Raw genomic sequence first — 21,474 nt, 5'->3', positions numbered from 1 at the left:
CTGAACCGCAGTGTGGGGAGGACGCGCTGGCTCCCTGGATACTGAACCGCAGTGTGGGGAGGGTGCGCTGGCTCCCTGGATACTGAACCGCAGTGTGGGGAGGACGCGCTGGCTCCCTGGATACTGAACCGCAGTGTGGGGAGGACGCGCTGGCTCCCTGGATACTGAACCGCAGTGTGGGGAGGACGCGCTGGCTCCCTGGATACTGAACCGCAGTGTGGGGAGGACGCGCTGGCTCCCTGGATACTGAACCGCAGTGTGGGGAGGACGCGCTGGCTCCCTGGATACTGAACCGCAGTGTGGGGAGGACGCGCTGGCTCCCTGGATACTGAACCGCAGTGTGGGGAGGACGCGCTGGCTCCCTGGATACTGAACCGCAGTGTGGGGAGGACGCGCTGGCTCCCTGGATACTGAACCGCAGTGTGGGGAGGGGGCGCTGGCTCCCTGGATACTGAACCGCAGTGTGGGGAGGACGCGCTGGCTCCCTGGATACTGAACCGCAGTGTGGGGAGGATGCGCTGGCTCCCTGCATCTCTTCTGAAGCTGAGGGAGGTTTGCTTGTGCGCTGTTTTCAGTGACTCCCCTTTCAATATGATTAGAGGCAGTCAAGGAGCGCATACAAACACATAGTAAATCGTGCAGTTACAAATCAGGATTTAATTGGTACTTAATAACTCTTAATCGCTCACAGTGAGCAGGGCAGATAGCCTGTCTCCCAGTGGGGTCATGCTGCTTTCACCCCGGGGGGTAGTTGTGTAACACGGGGACATTTGGGCTAATCCTTCCACCTTTGATGGCAGAGCTGCCCAGGAGAGATTAATCCGTCAAGGTGGCTACTTAGCAGCAACACTGGCAGCGTGGCGTTGCCCGACCCCACTCGATGGACCTGGCTAAGACTCTCTCGCGGCGTGTTCCTGTGGTTAGTGCAGGGTTGTGGGACAGGGTATCCAAGCATGGTAAAGTGTGCACTGCACAGCATGGTGAAAACCCAGACAAACCCTGGGAAAGCAGAGTGCGATGCACAGCAGAATGCTTTTTATTAAAAACCGTGCGTGTCTGGTGTCTGGGGTGGACCGTCCTCACTTTAGCGCGAGTTTACCGTGCCGCTGCTCTGGCGTACCGCAGTCGGCTGTAGGAAGGGGATTGCATGCGTGATAAAAAGGGAAATAGAAAACGGATATTTATATAATATCTTGGAAGCGTCCCTTATATGCACAGGTATGCATAAAGAATAGCGAGCTATGAGAAAGCATATTAATACGTTTTGGTAACTGCACAGTATAGCCATGCGAAACAGCAAAAATACTGTAGTAAATTGTTACAAGAAATGTGAGTGGCGTTATTGTGCATCATGTGGCAGCCTGATCAATGCAGCTGGATCTTGTTGAGAGCGACTGTCCAGGTTAATTATATACTGTCCAGGGGACCGGCCCCGTCCTTCGTGTCAGATACAGTGCTTGTGAATTGCTGTAGTCTTTCAAGGGCAGATTAAATCTATAACCCTGAGCTGCGAAAGGGCCAGATTGACATTCTGATCAAACGCACGGCGGAGATCAAAAAAGGGGACATTGACTTTCTTCACAGCAGCGAGAGCTTAAGAGGCAACTGACCAGATTCAAGTGCTGCGTCCTCCAAAGAAGCCCCTGTCTGGGTTGTGGTGCGGACCAATGAGCACGGCGCCTGCAGCCTTCGCCAAGTTCACTTTTCAATGACTCAGAGGCCCTCCGCTTGTTAAACTGAAGAATAATAAAATAAATGAAGTGCTTTGTGGGAGGAGCATCTCTCTCGCCTGAGCAAATCATGAGGTGAATGTCCAGCTGAAAGATGAAAGCAGGCTGCAGTCATTCCATTGTGATGTCATACAGCACAGCACTATGACATCACAATTGGTCTGATTTCCAGGTTCAGGCAGCTTTCAGAACTTAGAACTGGAAGCTTGAATCAAGCTTGTTCTACACAAGTGTGCTCTTGCAAAAGCATTAGCCATCAAACCAGTACACTGAGCAGGTGTGCTGGTGTGCAGTCCTTATCCGCGATGGGTCTGAGCAATGGATCACACACAGGGCGGCCAGTATAACTAGCTCTCGAGACTCGTTCATTACCAGGCACTCCCTCGTCTGTGATGGAAACCCTGTCCTGTCACTGACACCCTGTGTTTGTATCAATAAACTGCGTGTTTGCTCACCGAGCTCCTCTGGGTCTAGTGTCTGTTGCACTGCTGAGCCGTGTTCAAACAAAGGGTTAGCATGAGCGCAAGTTCCTGGGAAAAAGCTGTTTGAATGTGTGTGTGTGCTGTGCAGTGTGTGTGTGTGAGCGATGTGCGCAGGGCTAGTCAGACCCACATCAATATCCCAGCCTCTTAATAGCCTGGCAATTGCAGACCCTTTTGTCTGTGATTTGTGGCGTTAGTATAACAAAGACAATACAGACGTTCAGTGATCTATACATTTTAATTAAGAGTGTTCGAGACTGCCTGCCTGACAGCTGCAAGCTTCAATCCGTCGCGCCTTGTGATCGTTCGGTTGTCATGGATCTACGAGAGGGGGGCAGTGGGATTTGCGAACAGTGAATTGTGAAAAGAACGGACCTTGACTTGGATTATAGGCAGATTTTCCTGTGTATGTGTGAGGTGTTTGTGTGGGTTTCTGTGTGGTGAGCATTGCGTTGGCAGCAGTGAAATGCAGCCCTGGTGTTTGTGTGGGTTTCTGTGTGGTGAGCATTGCGTTGGCAGCAGTGAAATGCAGCCCTGGTGTTTGTGTGGGTTTCTGTGTGGTGAGCATTGCGTTGGCAGCAGTGAAATGCAGCCCTGGTGTTTGTGTGGGTTTCTGTGTGGTGAGCATTGCGTTGGCAGCAGTGAAATGCAGCCCTGGTGTTTGTGTGGGTTTCTGTGTGGTGAGCATTGCGTTGGCAGCAGTGAAATGCAGCCCTGGTGTTTGTGTGGGTTTCTGTGTGGTGAGCATTGCGTTGGCAGCAGTGAAATGCAGCCTGGTGTTTGTGTGGGTTTCTGGTGTTTGTGCAGCCCTGGTGTTTGTGTGGGTTTCTGTGTGGTGAGCATTGCGTTGGCAGCAGTGAAATGCAGCCCTGGTGTTTGTGTGGGTTTCTGTGTGGTGAGCATTGCGTTGGCAGCAGTGAAATGCAGCCCTGGTGTTTGTGTGGGTTTCTGTGTGGTGAGCATTGCGTTGGCAGCAGTGAAATGCAGCCCTGGTGTTTGTGTGGGTTTCTGTGTGGTGAGCATTGCGTTGGCAGCAGTGAAATGCAGCCCTGGTGTTTGTGTGGGTTTCTGTGTGGTGAGCATTGCGTTGGCAGCAGTGAAATGCAGCCCTGGTGTTTGACACCCTGTCGTGTTTCCTCAGGTACCTTGGAGACGGGCGCTTTCATCTGGAGTCGATAATGATCGCTAACCCTGACACTCCAGCTTACAGGTGAGAATAAACTTCCCCTCAGCCGCACTAATTCTAACGCTCTCCCTCCCAGTCTCTCAGCTCTGAGCACTAGAGCCACACTGCCTCCCTCTCTCCTTCCCAGTCTCTCAGCTCTGAGCACTAGAGCCACACTGCCTCCCTCTCTCCCTCCCAGTCTCTCAGCTCTGAGCACTGGAGCCACACTGCCTCCCTCTCTCCCTCCCAGTCTCTGTTTTCACATCACTAGGACACACTGCCTCTCTCCCTGTCTCGCAGCCTCTCTGTTCCTGGCAGTGGCACAGTACAGCACAATGCAATGCCCTGCATGTTCCAGTACTGTCAGTGGTAAGCCTGTAGATCACTTAGCAAGGCTATTAGTCCCTGCAGCGTGACAGTCTGTCTCAGCCGGCCTCTGCAGTCTGAGAGCAGGTGGATCTCTGTCTCAGAGTCTCTCGCTGCACACACACGCCACCTGCTGGAGACCTGAGGGAATTACAGTGCCAAGAAGCCTGCCTGACAGTTTCTGTTGCAGTACTGTTGTCCCTTGACACGTGCATGTGTTGCCCCTTGACAGTGACAGCGTCCCCCCCGTCCCCGTCCCCCCTCTCTCTCAGGTATGATCCGTACAGCAAGGTGTTCTCGCGGGAGCACTACGACCACGAGGCAATGCGGGGCACCAGGAAGCAAGCCATCGAGACGGCTCGGAGGGCACAGAGCTGGGGGCTGATACTGGGGACGCTGGGCAGGCAAGGGAGCCCCAAGATCCTGGAGGTGAGACATAGAGGGGGGGACCCCCCAACTCATACACTCGTACACCACTACAGCCCAGTGTAATCTGGAGAAGAGCTCGTCCGATTTTGACAAAGCTCGGCAAGGCTGTTCCTTCCTTCCTGGGGGCGTCATGATCAAGACGTCTTGAGAGCGGATCTCTGCGCGGTCATCTGTCTCGCAGTCGCTGACCTGGAGTGCTTTATTTTTATCTGCGACAGGCGTTGTGTTTTCAATCTGTAACTCTCCCCCTCGGTCTGACAGGCAGACTGACACCAGAGAGCGAGAGGCTCAGAGCTTAATGAGCTGCACCTGGGCTGGTGACCTACATACAGCGCGGCTTGGAACACGTGTGGGTCTTGTGCCGTCTTCAATGCTGTTTTGTTCAGCTTGTCAAGAGGGAGGCTTTCTGTTTCTGTTAATATTCTTCCTGACTGTAGAGAAAATAGATTTTCAGTCGTAAGAAACCTGTCATGCTAAACTAGCAACCTGGTTTCTGGTGTATTTTGCAACAAAATAAAATATGAAGGAGAGACTGGCATTCTATTAAAGAATGCAGAATCGCCTATCAGAGGAAATAAAAAAGCAAATGATACAATTAGATCACGTGCAATATAGAAAAATAAATACATTGACTCCATAGCACAAGGTTTAAATAAAGTAATTGTTACATTGCAGTAAATGGCATTACAAGAACATTAATAGATTTCAGTAGAACTAAGTGAGAGTCGTTAGCATGGCATCAAAAGCCTCTAAGTTCCTCCACTGTTAGTTTTCAAGCACACTTTCCTTGACAGCGCTATGTTAAGCATACCGAAACATTGGGAAGTTGTCTCTCTTGAGCAGAAACTTCATTTCTTGTGTATCATGTATCACATTGCTAGGCAGGTGTGAATGTAGTATATTGAAAGGGGCGAGAGAGAGAGACCTGCATTAATCTGTCACCGCTGGCTCTGAAGAGTTGTGTCTGCGCTAGACAGGTAACGGCTTATTCAAGGTGCCTCTGCCTTTCACGTCTATGAAATCTCTCTCTCTCTCTCTCTCTCTCTCTCTCTCTCTCTATATATATATATATATATATACACCCCCCCACGGTATATAACCATGCCTGCTGGGGTGAGCTGGTTGGCAGTAGCAGGTGAGCGCTCAGGATGTATGATATGCTTATAAATAAATGAGTAAAGTTTTGTCATTGGGGCTGTGGCTGTCCTTCTGTCCTGTATGACTCTCCTCACCTCTCAACCAGCCCGGCTACAGAGCCACGGAGGCTGACTAGGGGAAGGGGGCTGGCAGGTGGATAACGGATGAGGGCTGGCAGGCGAGAGCGTGCTCCCTGCTGCGAGGGAGCCTCTGTAATGAATGGCCCGTCGCTGTGGATCAGCCTCACGCTCGCCGGCAGCTCCCCCTGGTGCCAGGCTCCCAGCTCCTCTGCTTTGCTGTGCCATATGCTATCCTGTAGGGGTCTCTCTCTCTCTCTCTCTCTCTGCGTGCAGGGAGCGAGTGCAGACTGTATATTAGGAAGCTCATTCTGTCCTGATTTATCCCCCCCTCCCTCTCTGTGCTGCGGCCCCCTGCTGCTCTTGTCTCTGTTTTCCGTGCTTTGTGTGAAATGACTGATTCAACCTTCTCTCCCCCTTCTACTCCACTGCACTGCACTGCACTCTCAGAAAACAGATACATCTTCCTAACCCAGAGAGGCTCTGTGGTCAGTTGTCCGCAGTTTATCGTCCTGTCAGGGATTTGGGTTGGCAGGACTGGGTCGAGGTCTGCTTCCAGCTCTGAAGGGCAGAGTGTATTGACCAAAGACCTTCAAAAACTACAGCAAAGACCAAAGCATTTCCTTACTTCTGCGAGGGAAGCCTCTCATGCAAAGAGTAGAGGAGAAAGTGCGCTCAGCTGGATCAGAGGCAGAACACTTCAAACCATATTGTAAGGTGTGAAATTTAAACTGATGAAAAGCTGATATTAACGTATTTAATGTGTTTATATCGAGCCTGTGCTGGTGCAGACGTTGCGAATGCTTTGTCGTTGGCATCCTGAGAGCGAGATTTACACTCAGCATTAAATGTGTTTATTTCCTGGCCAGGTTGACTGTAAACAGTACAGGTGCTGTACATTGACACCTTGTCTCCTCTCTCTCTCTCTCTCTCTCTCTCTGCAGCACCTGGAGTCCCGTCTGCAGGCCCTCGGTCTCCCGTTCGTTCGAGTGCTGCTCTCTGAAATCTTCCCCAGCAAACTGGACCTGCTGCAAGACATCGACGCGTAAGACACCTGGAACCCTCTCCCTCCGAATCTCGGTGCCGCTGATCCGCTAGCGAGGGACTTGTCTTATCATAGCTTGGACGTCTTGTGAGATAGTGCCACGCAGGACACCTTAAATCCTGTCCCTCTGCTTCAGCCCGGCTAGTAAAGGATTTGTCTCATGACAGTCCAGATGTCTTATGAGGCATTGGCCAGCGTTTTAATGCGTCTTGCGTGTCGCTTCACGGAATTTCAGCTCGTGATTTTATTTAAAAAGCATTCTATGAATAACTTTACCCCTCTCCGAGAGCTCTGGAGTGGAATGGTTAGCCTGTTCACAGACCGGACAGAGACATTGATGCTTGGGGCGGGTCTGTGGACTCGGCTCCTAAAGACTGGCGTTTTTATCCAGACAGCCAGTAGCAGCAAAAGGCTGGAGTACAGATCGGGAGAGGCGAGGCTGCTGCTGTAGAAGTGCTGGGACCCGGGTCGCGGGACCGCCAGTTGTGCTGAGCCCGGGTTCTGATGGTGTAGTCAGTGAGCCTGCCTCCCGGCTGGGCACAGAGGGAAATGAATTCACAAACTAAGCAAGTCCTGCCCTGCTCTGTCAGGCAGGAGACATGAGAAATACTGCACTGTGCCAGCATCCTAGCTTACTCTGCTTTAACCAGACGGTCGTGCTGCTTCCCTCCCTCCCAGACCCCTCAGCTGTAACCACTGTGCCACACTGGATCACCCCCCTATCCCCTGTTCCCAGTCTTCCAGCTCTAATCACTCAGCTACACTGGATTCTCCACCCCCCTGTCCCCTCTCTCTTTCTCTCTCCCATGTCTTCCTCTCTCTTCTGCCTTCTCTCCCCTTTCCTCTCTGTCTTTCTCTCCCTGTAAACCATGTTATTGTCAAAACAAGTCACCCATGTATTGCCAACTGTCTAATTTTAAGATGCTTGCCTCCCCCGCACTCTCTCCCTCTCCCGTTCTCTCTCTGATTTCTCCCCCCTCTCATTCCTTCACTACAGTACCAGCTCTTCATCATTAAACAAGCCTTGCTGAAACTGGGACATGTAACATTAAGTTTACAAACATGCAATGAGGCTCAATTACGTATCGCTGGAGGGAGGAAGCATTAGAGATGCACGGCTAGAGCAGATCCCATTCAAACCAGCACTGGGGTGTGTGTACACAGTGTTATCTATTTATCCATTAATAAATGGATGTGTGTATGTGTGCTGGAGCTGCATATTTTGGGAAGCTTGTCTCCAGTCCTCCATTCATGCTCTCTGTTACAGTCTGTCTGTGCCTGAACTCTGCAACTGGACTTCCAAGCAGACCACACTGTGATCGCACACTCCCAGCCTCCCCGTGCGCTTTGGATTGACTGTAACCCGATAACTTCTCAGTTTTTGTACAAGTGTGCGTAACCTTTCAGGGTTCCCGAAAACACACTTCTGCATTCAGCACGTCTGCGTGTTAGAGCTGGCCAGCAGCCACTTACTGGGAAAATTACCTAGCGGCAGCATGCAATCGCTCAACAAAATGACATTGAAATTGCAGTGTGCCTTCCCTGTGCTGAGTATTGCCTCTTGATTTGTCACAATATTTCCATACAGCACAGTGTAGTTACCCAGCAGCTTGCTTGCATGCAGACTGTCTGATCTCGTGCCTGTCGGGATGGAGGGGGTGGTGGAATTCAGCAGGGCAGTAAGTGGGATTGATATTATTAACCAGCGTGTCGTCATAAAAATGGTTTGCCAGTGAGTTTGATTTCAGTTTCTTTTAGCGTTTCTAAGTATACAAAGTGCACACTGACTCTCACTGTAAACTGAAACAGATCAGTTAGACCTGTCTGGAGAGGAAAGGGTGCTCTCTTCTCACTCTCTGTCTCCCACTCTCCATTTCCCTCTCCTCCGCCCTCTCTCTCCGGTCCTCTGTCCTCCCCTTATGCCTTTGACCCCTCTTCCCTTCTCTCTCTCTCTCGCTCTCTCTCCTCTCTCCTCTCTGTCTCTCGCTCTCTCTCTCTCTCTCTCCAGTGCTTCTGTCTCTCAGCACATCTTCAGGTTGGCGTTTCAGTAAATTCCCTTATGCAATTTTACCTTTTTAAGCCTCTTAATTGTAATCTAGAATTCCTGTCTCTGAGCCATAGATAGATAGATAGATAGATGGATAGGTGGATGGATAGATGGATAGATGGATAGCCCCAACTAGGGGAAAGATTTTTTTCTTTATTTTTTCTTATTATTTCTGCTTGATTACTAAGCTGACTGGGAGCTTCCCCACTCCCTGCAGGTTTTTTTTTTTTTTTTTTTGCAGTAATTTGCCTTTTTAGTAAGTGTGACCAATTCAACGCAATCACGTACGAACTAACCCATATCCGCTGAAGCACCAATCCTGTTCTTAACCCAGTCCCTTCTTAATAATATTCAGCCCTGAATTCTTATTGAACTGGCCTCCCGCGCTCTCGCTCTGATACGCACTCGCGCCCTCGTCGCACCTCTTTCTAGATGAGCTGTGCCATGCATGTGGAGCGATGATAAAGCACCCTGCTCTGAAAGATAGAAATTGCACTGCAAGTGGACCACCGGAGATCATTTTAACTGCCAACTGAAGCCTTGTAGCCTCTTCAGCAAATTAATATTAAATAAAACTCGGCAAAGAGGTGTTCAAAAAAAAAAAGTGTTTTAATCTTTCCGATGAGTCCAGAGGCCGTTGAAGCGTGGCAATCAATCACCCCCATTGAGGAGCTCCGTCCCAGCCCCCTGTCCTCATAACCAAGTAACCCCTGACGCCCTGCCCAGCACAGACAGGCGTGCTCAGTACTGTAGTGGGGCTCTAGGGAAGAAAACACTGCTGTAGAGGTCTCTGGTAGAGAACTCAACACTGCTGTAGAGGTCTGAGAGAGAACTCAACACTGCTGTAGAGGTCTGATAGAGAACTCAACACTGCTGTAGAGGTCTCTGATAGAGAACTCAACACTGCTGTAGAGGTCTCTGATAGAGAACTCAACACTGCTGTAGAGGTCTCTGATAGAGAACTCAACACTGCTGTAGAGGTCTGATAGAGAACTCAACACTGCTGTAGAGGTCTCTGATAGAGAACTCAACACTGCTGTAGAGGTCTGATAGAGAACTCAACACTGCTGTAGAGGTCTCTGATAGAGAACTCAACACTGCTGTAGAGGTCTCTGATAGAGAACTCAACACTGCTGTAGAGGTCTCTGATAGAGAACTCAACACTGCTGTAGAGGTCTCTGATAGAGAACTCAACACTGCTGTAGAGGTCTCTGATAGAGAACTCAACACTGCTGTAGAGGTCTCTGATAGAGAACTCAACACTGCTGTAGAGGTCTCTGATAGAGAACTCAACACTGCTGTAGAGGTCTCTGATAGAGAACTCAACACTGCTGTAGAGGTCTCTGATAGAGAACTCAACACTGCTGTAGAGGTCTGATAGAGAACAAAGCAATTACCATGAGGATATTATTAGCACAGCAGGCTTTAAAGAGATTGTTATTCGTACACAGAGAGGCGTCGGGAGTATGTGAAACATTGGGAAAAGTAAATGGTTACAGCTGTAATACAAAATGAGCATTACAAAAATTAAAAAGCAAAATCTTACAACAAAAAAAAACACTACAGGTCGGTTTCACACAAGTCCTGGGGTAAAGTAATTCTGTTCTGTGAAACCAGCTCTCTGACTAACGCAGATGAGCAGAGATTAGCTTTTACTTTTTTTATTTAAAGATACACATTTTTTTTAAAAGAAAGACATGAAAAAGAAAGAAAAGGAGGAAGGGAGAAGGGAAGAACGGAAGCCAGCAGCAGGAGTGGAGGTCGCCCCGCAGTTCAGTACAAGAGAAATCCATTGGGTGTCTAGTAAAGTCAGGACAGGTCTGGCTGGATGCTGCCTGCCTGCCTCTTATCTGGCTGCCACAGAGATCTGGTTTTGCATTTGGTTTTAGTTCTTCACAGGAGAAAGGCAAAGCCGTCGGCCCGTGTGATTTAAATGCAGTTCGTGGATTCAGGGGCCTCTAAGATGTTGTATGACAGAATCACTTCAAAGAAACCACTAGACTCGCTCTTTTGATATGCCTTGCAATCCACTTCTTTCTGTTTTTCAATTGCAATTTTTTCTTTTCTTCGAATCCATTGCATTATTAGATTACTAAGGGGGGGGGGGGGGGATTGGATTTTCAGTTCATGGCTCCCCTTACAGACAGAAGCGCGGTACTGCAAGTGCATTTTTGCACAGTGAAATCTCAATGAATAATGCGCTCAAGCCCTGACAGCAATTCTCCAGGAATGTGTGTGTGTTTTTAAACAGTAATGCGCAAACCTCAGAGCATCCCATACTTATATAAAAAGAAAAGGGGGGCACAGTTCTGGAATCTTGGGATTAGCGAGCGGAAGCGTTCTAAGGTCAGCGGGATGGCGGGGGTGGACTCTGCTCTCGCTCTCTGTGCTGTTCGCACGAACCGTTGATGAAGGCGTGCTGGTTTTTATAATGACAGTCTGTAAAAGAAAAATCAGCAGGCCGTGAAGATGCTGCTGTCGAACCGCTCACTGTGTCCTCTGGCTATACCAGGGCTTTCCCAGTATTTTATATTCAAGTGTCCTTTTTATTTCAGAAAACCCAAAGTGTGTCCGACTTCTGCCGAATCAGCAGTTCAGCTTGGCGGCGGGCTGTCGTCTTGTGCATGGGTACCTCTGTGACGTTTGTTTGTTGAAATGTGTCACGACGCAGCTTGCCCTGTCGGCTCTCAGTTTTGAGTGATTGCTCGTATTGATCCTGGCTATCGCATTGCTCTTTGCACTCCGTTCACGAACAACAAGCAGCTAAATCGATAAATCCACGTGCGTGTGAATAACGGGCTGACCTCTAACTCAGCCCTGCTCTAACGCTGCTCGGCTCGCAGGGTGCTCTGCTAGTTGCTGTTTAATGTTATGGGAGATCCCTGGCGGAGGGGCTGTTTGAGCTGAATTGATGTGGCTGGTGGACAGCGTGACCCGGTGACCGTGGTAGGGCTCTGTGCCTGACCCGGCATTCGTTACAGTGTTCTGGGGGGTCATGCCTTATTCATGACGCTCCCGATTCCTGCTCCTCCAGGCTGCCACGACATGGCCTCAGTGTGCAAAGCTGCCTGCCTTCAAGCTGTCTTGTTGGTATTGTGTCCTGTGTCGTCGAGGTTTGAAGAAGCAGGTTCATTTGTGCTGTAATTCAGATAATAATATTAGAAGACAGGGCTGTTCTGTTGGTCGGTGTTCTTGTAGTGCTGCTGTCAGTCGGATGGTTTGGGTTCCGCACTGCAGCCCCTGCTTGGCAGTGCGTGTGTGGAGCCGTGGCTGCCAGCCACGCTGCCCTGGGTTTATTGTAACGGGTGTGGATTAGTATTGGAAGGCTGGCTCTGGGTCTGTGCTGCGTGCCCTGATTGCAGAGCGCTTGCTGCTAGTAGCTCCCTCATTAGAACCACACACTCAGACTGACTCCCGGAGGAAGCTGCACGTGCACAGAGACTCCCCGCCGCTCACAGCGTCAAACTCCTCGGACTGGGCTGAACCCCTCCACCGGTCCGATTACCTGTGGAGTTAACGACTGATCTGTCACTGTGCCATTTACACTGAGTGCTACAGTCCACAGTACTTGCCTTGCTGCTTTGTGTGTGCAGTCAGGCTGCCTCTAGTCTAGGTTCCTATATGTACTAGGTCCCGCCTGTGTTACAGGTTTCCATGTGTAGAAAAGCTGCCTGAATCTGATTGGCTACAGTATGTGCAATTCTATGGCTTGTTGCGACGCTGTCTTTGGGGAGTCTGGGGGAGTAATTAATTAGCGGATTCGCTTCGGGAGCTCCTGGGATTAGCTTGCGGAGCCACAGGTTGGGACCCTCGGCAGCTCAGGGATACGGAGTTCCATTTCACTGCGCTGCCGCGGCACCCAGGGGGTGTGAGCGAGCGTGGCTGGAATGAGCCCGGGCTCATTAGCAAGCTTTATTACAGCTCTCGTCAGTCTGTGAATCGCTGAAGATCCGTATCTAGGGTAGCCCCTGAGAGACGCAGCTTCTGCTTTCAAGGGGGCTGCTGGGAGGGAAAAAAAAAACGGAACTATTACACCGTGTAACAATTTTTTTTTTTTTTTTTTTGTTCCTGGGTAGTAAGTGTTATTTCCTAATTGCTTATGTCTCAGAAGTACAGAAAATGGCTATTATTCCCCACAAACTTTGCTTTTGTGACCAGGACAGTGATATTTCAAAATATCACTATTTCCAATGGGAAAACGGGCAAATGTGTGTCTTTTCGTTCACATAAAGTCAGAAAAAAACAACATATGAATCCAAATTAACATGTATTTATACTAAAGTAATACAAAAATGACTACAAAAGATTTAGAAGTGAGTAGTACTGTAAATACAGTATAATCGTAAATCTCGAAAAACTACTCACTTCTAAATCTTTTGTAGTCATTCTGTTTCCAGCTTATCAGCCGTTCGCAGTCCTTTGATGCTTCTGTTTAAATTTGTTTTTGATTAAATGCGTCTGTCCTTCTACACTGTTGCCTCCTCGTTAGAATACAGCTCCAGCTGCAGTGCCATTCCTGTGTTTGCGCGCGCAGGGAATCGTTCCTTTTGTAATTGATCGTTTAGAAAACATTTTTGGAGTCTTCTCGCATGATATCGTTTGCATGAATCCATGCCTGTAACCCTGTGCATTCGAATCCCGTTGAAAACCCGATCTGCTCCAAAATGGTTAACATGCAGTGGGTTTTGGAAATGGATTCCATTAGACTGTGAATAGGAACACGAGGCAAGTGTGCATTCTGATCGGTTTGCAGAGAGGTTAGGAAGCTTTGTAAGCCAAATTCCTAGCCATTTCCATTTTCTTTAGCCCCTGCTTTGAAAAATGTGCTGCAAATGCTATTGAAGGAGGCCATCGCTGCTGCAGATGAGATCAGAAATAATAATAATAATAATATTTATTTTTATATAGCACCTTTCATAGTGGACCACCATCACAAAGCGCTTTACAGAGGCAGGCTGTGAACTGTGTATTATATGCAGAGTCACTTCCAATAGGACATTGATTTAACATCTCATCCGCAGGACAGAGCACAGGGAGGTGAAGTGACTTGCTCAGGGTCTCACACAGCGAGTCAGTCAGTGGCAGAGCTGGGATTTGAACCCGTGACTTTCTGGTTACAAGCCCTGGACTTTAACGACTGGACCACACTGCCTCCTTAACACAGAGGCTCCAGAATGGGCAAGCTGGTGTAGTAACAGGACCCCATGCGAAACAGGGTTTGGAAGCTCTGCTACAAGATAACCCTGTGAATGAATTGCTGTTCTGTCTTGTTTTTCTAGCTGGGTTCAGATTGCATGTCCAAGACTCTCCATTGACTGGGGGACAGCCTTCTCCAAACCCCTTCTCACCCCCTACGAGGTAAGAGCTGGCCTTCCCAGACATGGCCGGGTGGGGGCGGGGAATCATGCGCTATGATTGGCTAGGGGAAGGTGGGAGGAGGGTTGGGGTTGAGGGGAATCGTGCACTCTGATTGGCTGGGGGGAGGTGGGAGGTGGGTTAGGAGTACAGGCATTTTAAGGTCTTATTTTTAAAAGTCCAGTTAAAGGTCGTGAATCAGCCGCATCAGTCATTGTGTTCAATGGCAGGCTGCTGTCTCTACGTGACGTTTGCTTATCCAGACTGCACTGTCCCATGCCTGGATAACAGGATCTGGAATCGCAAGGAGAATAGCAGAGAGATATGTGACTTTAACACCTGGGAGGATTGAGTTACACGGGGGCTCCATGAGTCTGGTCAGCCTCGCTAGGAAGCCATCGCAGCATCTCCGCTTCTCCGAGTCCTGGCAGTGCAGAGCTTCAGTGTCAGCAAGGGGGCCCGTCAGAACAAGAACCTGCGAGTCTCAGCTGCTCTGAAACCTTTCCTTCATGTCAGTACAAAGTACAACTTTATACTTGCATTTAAATCCCATCTTAGCTCTGCACATCATCTGAGATTGGAGGACAGCTTCCTCCTCTTGACAGACCTGTGCAGGGATGCCAAGATCCTTCGCAGGGAGAGGGGTGTGAGAGAGTAAAGGGTCCCTGTGCTTGTATTGAGGGGCTGCAGCTAGGAGCTGTACCGCTGTGGCCAAAAGTTTAGCATCACTTACAATTAAGATTTGAGACACAGTTACAAAAAAATAACTATATGAACATAATTTAGATCTTTTATTTAACGTCATGTCATCAAAGAAACTACAAAATGATATCGCAAAAGTACCGGAAGCCTGAACAGTAGTACAGTATTTCACGTTAAGATTTTGAAATGTCACGTTTTTCAGTATATGGAAAGCTACAAAGCCGGCAGTGTGCAATTCAATGTGTTAAGGTAACATTATTCAGCGGGCTGCATTCGTCTTTGTGAAGCGGAATGAGTTGATTTCTGTAGGGAAACGTTTGCCCGTAGCTGGGCAGTGCAGTTTGTTTCTCCCCAGCTTGCTGTATCGTTATGTAATTTGCAGAACGGAGATCATGAATAATTCAACCTCTCCCTCCAGTCAAGGTCTCAGAACAGCCGCACGTTCCTGAGGTCGGGGGCTCAAAAGAGCTCTTTCCTCTCTCTGACACCCTGCCCTGCCCTGTGCTCGCCCCCTTAACCTCTCCCTTCATTAGACACCTAATTAGCCTGTTGGAAAAACTTGCTTCCGGTGAACTCAAAAACAGAGAAACAAACTTCAATATTTCTAGCGTGATTGGCATTCACAGGGAGCTTTGTGTTTAGTAGCTGGAGCTGAGGGTCAGGGAGGTAGAGAAGAGGGGAGAGCTGAGGAGAGGGCAGTGTGGACCAGTGGTTAGAGCTGAGGGACTGGGAGGGAGGGGAGGGAGTGTGGCCTGGTGGCTGGATCACACCGTCTTGCAGTCATTTTGTTCACGTACGGCTCTCTTGTAAGGCAGAAGAAGCTCTGTCAAGCTCTGTCTGTTCAGCATTGCATTTCTAAACGGCTCTGCTTTGTTAGGGCTCCACTCATCCCGCATCTCTGTGCCGAAGGAGGTGGAGTGCGTTTTTAGCTATTTTCCGTAATGCGTAAAAAGCTTAAGGAGATATAAAAATAGATATTAAATCAGGTGTTCTTATTAAATTATAATGAGGCAACCACTTTCAGCAGCAGCTTAGAGTCCCGTACGAAGCAGCCTGTGTCTCAAAGCTGACTGGCATCCCCTGCTGGTTAGAGTACGCAGTTACAGCAACATTTAAACGGGTCTACCTACATTTAACGAGAGAGAGAGACACAGTTAGCCCCTTCCCTGTCTCATTAAAATGAATAAATGTATACACATGAATAATTAAAACCTCCAGTCATTCGTTACTTGTCATGCAGTTTCCATGGTACCAGCCACGTAGCCCTGGGACGAGTTTTGTTGAGTCGTCTTTTTCTGAATGTTTTATTAAATTCCCGGGATGAATGAAGTCTAATGAGGAATCCGGAGCAGTGAACACAGCCAGCTAAACTGGGAGAGAGAGGAGGGGGGAGCAGAGAGGGAAAGATAATTAGAGACTGGAAGGGCAGAGGAGAGTCAAGGATAGGCTAAACTGAGAGTGATGGAGGAGAAGGGAGGGAGGGGTTGAGAGCAGACCTGGGGTCAGTTATAATTACAATTACAATGCTTTTACAATGACACTAAACAGTAACACAGACAGCTCTGCACATTAACACGCCTACTCTGTTTTTTCCAAATAACCAGCAATAATAATCACAGCTACAAATACAGAGACACACACACACATCATACAAGATTAACGATTGAATAACAAATAAATGCATGGCTGAACTGTGATCGGTCAATTACAAAATACCAATATTTGCTCTCGGAACGACTCTCATTTTCCCAAGAGAGCGTTGCTCTGCGAGGACCCTGGAGGAACAGCGTGCTGTTCAGGAAACGCTCAAGGATTGCGAGAAATGACTGCACGTCCTGAGTGGGTGAGCGCTCTCGCTGAGCGCTGGTGATTTGCGGTGCAGTGTTGCAGTAAGAAAATGCACTCCGACTCTAGACCTGAACCAGCCTGCCATTAGGAACAGCGGGGGCTCCATTAGAAGCCATTACAACAGCTTCCTGGATGATAAATGATTCTGCAGTAACACCACCGCGGATGGCTCGTCCTTCCTGCGCTTCGTTCACAAGTTCCTGCGCTGAGCACGCTGCTGTAGCTCCAATTCCCCAGCCACTGTCTTCCCGAAGCTCCGCGGAGCAAAGCCGGATCTGGCAAAGTGCTCTGAACGTGTGTTCCCTGCAAAGCATTGTTAGCAGAGAAATACAGCGCTGTGAAACTAAGAGGCTAATAATAATAACACCAGCAACAGTGAGGCCAATTCTATTCAACTGGAAGAGCAGAGGTGCTTGTTTGCTTCATTTACTGAGCACAAGATGGCCTATTTGTGGATGCTGTGTTAGTCGGTGGGGTCCAGTCTGTGTGTGGATGCTGTGTTAGTGGGTGGGGTCCAGTCTGCTGTTAGTCGGTGGGGTCCAGTCTGTGTGTGGATGCTGTGTTAGTGGGTGGGGTCCAGTCTGTGTGTGGATGCTGTGTTAGTGGGTGGGGTCCAGTCTGTGTGTGGATGCTGTGTTAGTGGGTGGGGTCCAGTCTGTGTGTGGATGCTGTGTTAGTGGGTGGGGTCCAGTCTGTGTGTGGATGCTGTGTTAGTGGGTGGGGTCCAGTCTGTGTGTGGATGCTGTGTTAGTGGGTGGGGTCCAGTCTGTGTGTGGATGCTGTGTTAGTGGGTGGGGTCCAGTCTGTGTGTGGATGCTGTGTTAGTGGGTGGGGTCCAGTCTGTGTGTGGATGCTGTGTTAGTGGGTGGGGTCCAGTCTGTGTGTGGATGCTGTGTTAGTGGGTGGGGTCCAGTCTGTGTGTGGATGCTGTGTTAGTGGGTGGGGTCCAGTCTGTGTGTGGATGCTGTGTTAGTGGGTGGGGTCCAGTCTGTGTGTGGATGCTGTGTTAGTGGGTGGGGTCCAGTCTGTGTGTGGATGCTGTGTTAGTGGGTGGGGTCCAGTCTGTGTGTGGATGCTGTGTTAGTGGGTGGGGTCCAGTCTGTGTGTGGATGCTGTGTTGGTGGGTGGGGTCCAGTGTGTGGATGCTGTGTTAGTGGGTGGGGTCCCAGTGGGTGGGGTCCAGTCTGTGTGTGGATGCTGTGATCCAGTCTGTGTGTGGATGCTGTGTTAGTGGGTGGGGTCCAGTCTGTGTGTGGATGCTGTGTTAGTGGGTGGGGTCCAGTCTGTGTGTCCAGTCTGTGTGTGGATGCTGTGTTAGTGGGTGGGGTCCAGTCTGTGTGTGGATGCTGTGTTAGTGGGTGGGGTCCAGTCTGTGTGTGGATGCTGTGTTAGTGGGTGGGGTCCAGTCTGTGGATGTGTGAGTGGGTGGGGTCCAGTCTGTGTGTGGATGCTGTGTTAGTGGGTGGGGTCCAGTCTGTGTGTGGATGCTGTGTTAGTGGGTGGGGTCCAGTCTGTGTGTGGATGCTGTGTTAGTGGGTGGGGTCCAGTCTGTGTGTGGATGCTGTGTTAGTGGGTGGGGTCCAGTCTGTGTGTGGATGCTGTGTTAGTCGGTGGGGTCCAGTCTGTGTGTGGATGCTGTGTTAGTGGGTGGGGTCCAGTCTGTGTGTGGATGCTGTGTTAGTGGGTGGGGTCCAGTCTGTGTGTGGATGCTGTGTTAGTGGGTGGGGTCCAGTCTGTGTGTGGATGCTGTGTTAGTGGGTGGGGTCCAGTCTGTGTGTGGATGCTGTGTTAGTGGGTGGGGTCCAGTCTGTGTGTGGATGCTGTGTTAGTGGGTGGGGTCCAGTCTGTGTGTGGATGCTGTGTTAGTGGGTGGGGTCCAGTCTGTGTGTGGATGCTGTGTTATTCGGTGGGGTCGCAGGGTCCAGTCTGTTTAGCACAGTGACGGCTTTTCCTAGTTCTGCGACAGTCAGACATTCCCAGCCATTGTTTTCTATGGAGGTGGGCCGCTGTGTTTGTAACGGAAAAGGTGACCCACACGACACACACACACAGCCAGGCAATCAGATTGCTAAGCACACCAACACTTGGGGTTTGTTGGACAACGCTTTGCTCGAAAATCGATTAGTCCGTTCCAACACACGTGATTCTTTAGTTGAAAGGCCCCTGTGCGAAAAGTGACGTAGTGATGTGGGTCCTGTCTCACACTCTCCCTCATCAAGCACTTTGCACTTTGAAGTCCTCGAGTTAAAACTAAAGAATATTGACGAGCCCAGCTTTGATCTGCTGAGTAGAGTGCTGTTCAGAGAGCCGGGGTGTGCAGGTGTGGAGAGACAGCTGACAGAACTCTGTGTCTCACCCAATCTCTCTCCCTTCCCCTCACCCTCTCACCCTCTCCTAGGCTGCAGTTGCCCTGAAGGAGGTGGAGTGGCAGCAGACCTACCCGATGGATTTCTACTCCAATCAGAGCCTGGGACCGTGGGCTGTCAATCACCCAACCAACCAACCCGTGCGACCGAGCAGAAAATCAGCCCAGGTGTGTGCAGTGGGGAGGCGGGACACGCACACACACACACACACACAGACAGCAACGGTGGATCCATTTCAAGTGTAAGAGTTGTCCGCTTGTGAGTGTGGTCCTCAGTGTGCACCACTGGAAAACAGTGCAGATTTAATAGTTGTGTTCTGGTCTTGGTTGAAATAGAAAGCTGTACTCTGGGGTATGGGGTGAGGGCTGGAGTGAGAGTGTTAGTTTGTGCTTTTACCACCACCTTGGGGTGAAAGGGCGGTACTACAGGCTTGGTGCTGCCTTGAGGCTGTGTCCTTTCTTGCTCTGTGCTCTTGGTACTTGGTGACAGGCTGGACCCACGCTTTGAGTGCGTGTCGGGGTCTCTGTGTTAGTGGATCATCTGAACCTGCCCCATCTACCTGGAGGTTTGTTCCTCTTTCAAATCCCGAAAGTGGCACAGGTGGCATGCTGTGTGTGTCTCACTGACCTGTAATTCTCCACTTCTGTTTCCCAGCAGGGTAAGCAGGGTGCAGCCCAGTCCACAGAGTCCACAGGCAAGTCAGAGGAGTGCGCCACCTGCAGGTGCAAAGAGGAATCGACACAACCGCCAACCAGCCCCCCTGTCACAGCAAGCAGCCAATGAGAAACAAGACGCCAGACGGACAGCGTCGGCCAGCGAGACTTCAACAGCCGCCCTTTGAACCTTGATCCATTAGGACCGCTCCAGTTCTGAGCTGGTTCTTTGAGCCTTGATCCATTAGGACCATTCAAAGGAACCGCAAGTCTTGATACATTGCAGAGCTGTGAATAAGGCTCCCGTTGCATAGCAGTTTGATCCAGTGCGGGTTTTGCTCTGAGTTTAGTAAGACACATGTGAGCTTGCTACCTGTACACTGTAGCTAATCGAACCTGGGATGGATGAAAGTGCTATGCAGGAGGAGTCTTAATTTCACCCCTGCATGCTGGGTTGTTTTCTGTAGGTGTGTTATTTAAAGCTGCAGGTGCTGGTCCCACGATCATGTTTAAACCTGGCGTGCGTGCGTGCGTGTATATATATATATATATAATAATCAAGTGCTTCTGACAAATAAATAAATACATTTTCAGAAATTTTTTTCATCAGTTTTCATCTGTTTCTGCAGCGCATGATAAGAATGCTGCTCTTTCCATTTGCTGAATGTTTGGTTGTCTCTGCGGCGGGGTAGAGTCCGCAGATTGCAATCTTTAAAAACTAATAGCCTCGCAATGCTTGGCATTACAGAATAAGCTGGAGCAGCAAGTCACCGCTCTATCTCTGTTGCGACTTGCAGTTTTATTAAAGTGCATTTCCTTAGGGATCTTTATTTTAAAAAAGAAAGAGAAACCATGAACTTTTTCACTGTAATCTGCGCTATTGCGGATGAGAGAGGGATGTTTCATCTTGCTTTTGAAAGGAAATCGCAAGTGTCTGAGGGAAACAGCCTCGCAAGCGCAGACTGTCGGATGGAGAAAAAGACGGATTTGATTCATCAGAGTGTTACAGTGTTTGCAAAGGACAGGAACTCTTGCTATGCGATGACACCACGCTTTATAAGAGATGGGGCTAATCTTGTTTTCCGTGTTTTAAAATCTGAAGGAATATTAAATTATATATTAACACAGACAAAACGACACACGCTGGAATTATATATATATATATATATATATATATATATATATATATATATATATATATATATATATATATATATATGAATGAATAGAATGAATGATCCCCTCTAGTATGTAATACACACTTGTGTAAATGGCCTGCTCTTAGCGTGATTGATTGATTACCGTTATCAAAACAAAATCTCAGCCTCTTCCTGTTTTTAAGTCCGTTTCAGCTTTATATACGGAGCTCAGATAGAATTGAAAACTGTGTTTCCCCATTGACAACGTTATGGCAGGTGGTTGTTGTTGTTGTTATTATTATTATTATATTATTATTATTATTATTTTATATGATTTTTTTCTTGCAATAAAGCGGTACGCTGTCGGGTTCAATTAAAGCATTCGCATCAGTTACAAATCTGAAGGGTCACTGAATCTTGTGCTCCTGGTACAATTCAAACAATTTAGATCTGTAAAAAAAAAACGTAATGCATTTGTTTATCAATAAGCTGTGTGAACACTTCGGGGAAGTGCAGATACACTGTGCTTGTAACCCAGGCGTGCACTGCTGCTCTGATTTCTGTCTCCTACAGGGGGAACCGTTCGCGCTCAGGAGAATTGTTTCTCGTCGGCGGCCCCGTGTTGGCGGAGCTGGAAGTGCTGTATTTCAGTACATTGAAGGTTTGGTTGCGTTTAGCAGGGTTGTTAGCGGTTTAGCAGGGTTAGCAGGGTTAGCACGGTTTTTGTTTAGCAGGGTTAGCACGGTTTAGGTTTTTCAGTACACGGTTTAGCAGGTTTGGTTAGCGGTTTAGCAGGGTTTAGCAGGTTTAGCACGGTTAGCAGGTTTAGCACGGTTTAGCAGGTTTAGCAGGGTTAGCACGGTTTAGCACGGTTTAGCAGGGTTAGCAGGGTTTAGCACGGTTTAGCAGGTTTAGCGGTTTAGCAGGGTTAGC

General features: G+C 49.0%; 1 protein-coding gene across 3 annotated transcripts in view; it reads left to right on the top strand.

The window, feature by feature from the left end:
• The window catches only part of dph1 (diphthamide biosynthesis 1), a 28,527-nt gene extending 7,961 nt beyond the window's left edge, over positions 1 to 20,566 (top strand). The window contains exons 4-9 of one of the 3 annotated variants that reach the window (XM_041241183.1): positions 3,354 to 3,422; positions 4,016 to 4,172; positions 6,331 to 6,431; positions 13,758 to 13,836; positions 18,782 to 18,916; positions 19,407 to 20,566. In XM_041241183.1, the coding sequence (XP_041097117.1) occupies positions 3,354 to 3,422; positions 4,016 to 4,172; positions 6,331 to 6,431; positions 13,758 to 13,836; positions 18,782 to 18,916; positions 19,407 to 19,532 (667 nt within the window). In that variant the 3' untranslated portion in view covers positions 19,533 to 20,566. Of the gene's footprint in view, positions 1 to 3,353; positions 3,423 to 4,015; positions 4,173 to 6,330; positions 6,432 to 13,757; positions 13,837 to 18,781; positions 18,991 to 19,403 lie in introns of all 3 variants that reach the window. The other 2 variants (XM_041241182.1, XM_041241181.1) reach the window with 2 other exon arrangements.
• Positions 20,567 to 21,474: the final 908 nt, after the last annotated feature.

The sequence above is a fragment of the Polyodon spathula genome, unplaced genomic scaffold, assembly GCF_017654505.1.
Source record: "Polyodon spathula isolate WHYD16114869_AA unplaced genomic scaffold, ASM1765450v1 scaffolds_764, whole genome shotgun sequence".
Lineage (NCBI taxonomy): Eukaryota > Metazoa > Chordata > Actinopteri > Acipenseriformes > Polyodontidae > Polyodon > Polyodon spathula.
This window is presented reverse-complemented; position numbering and strand designations above follow the sequence as displayed.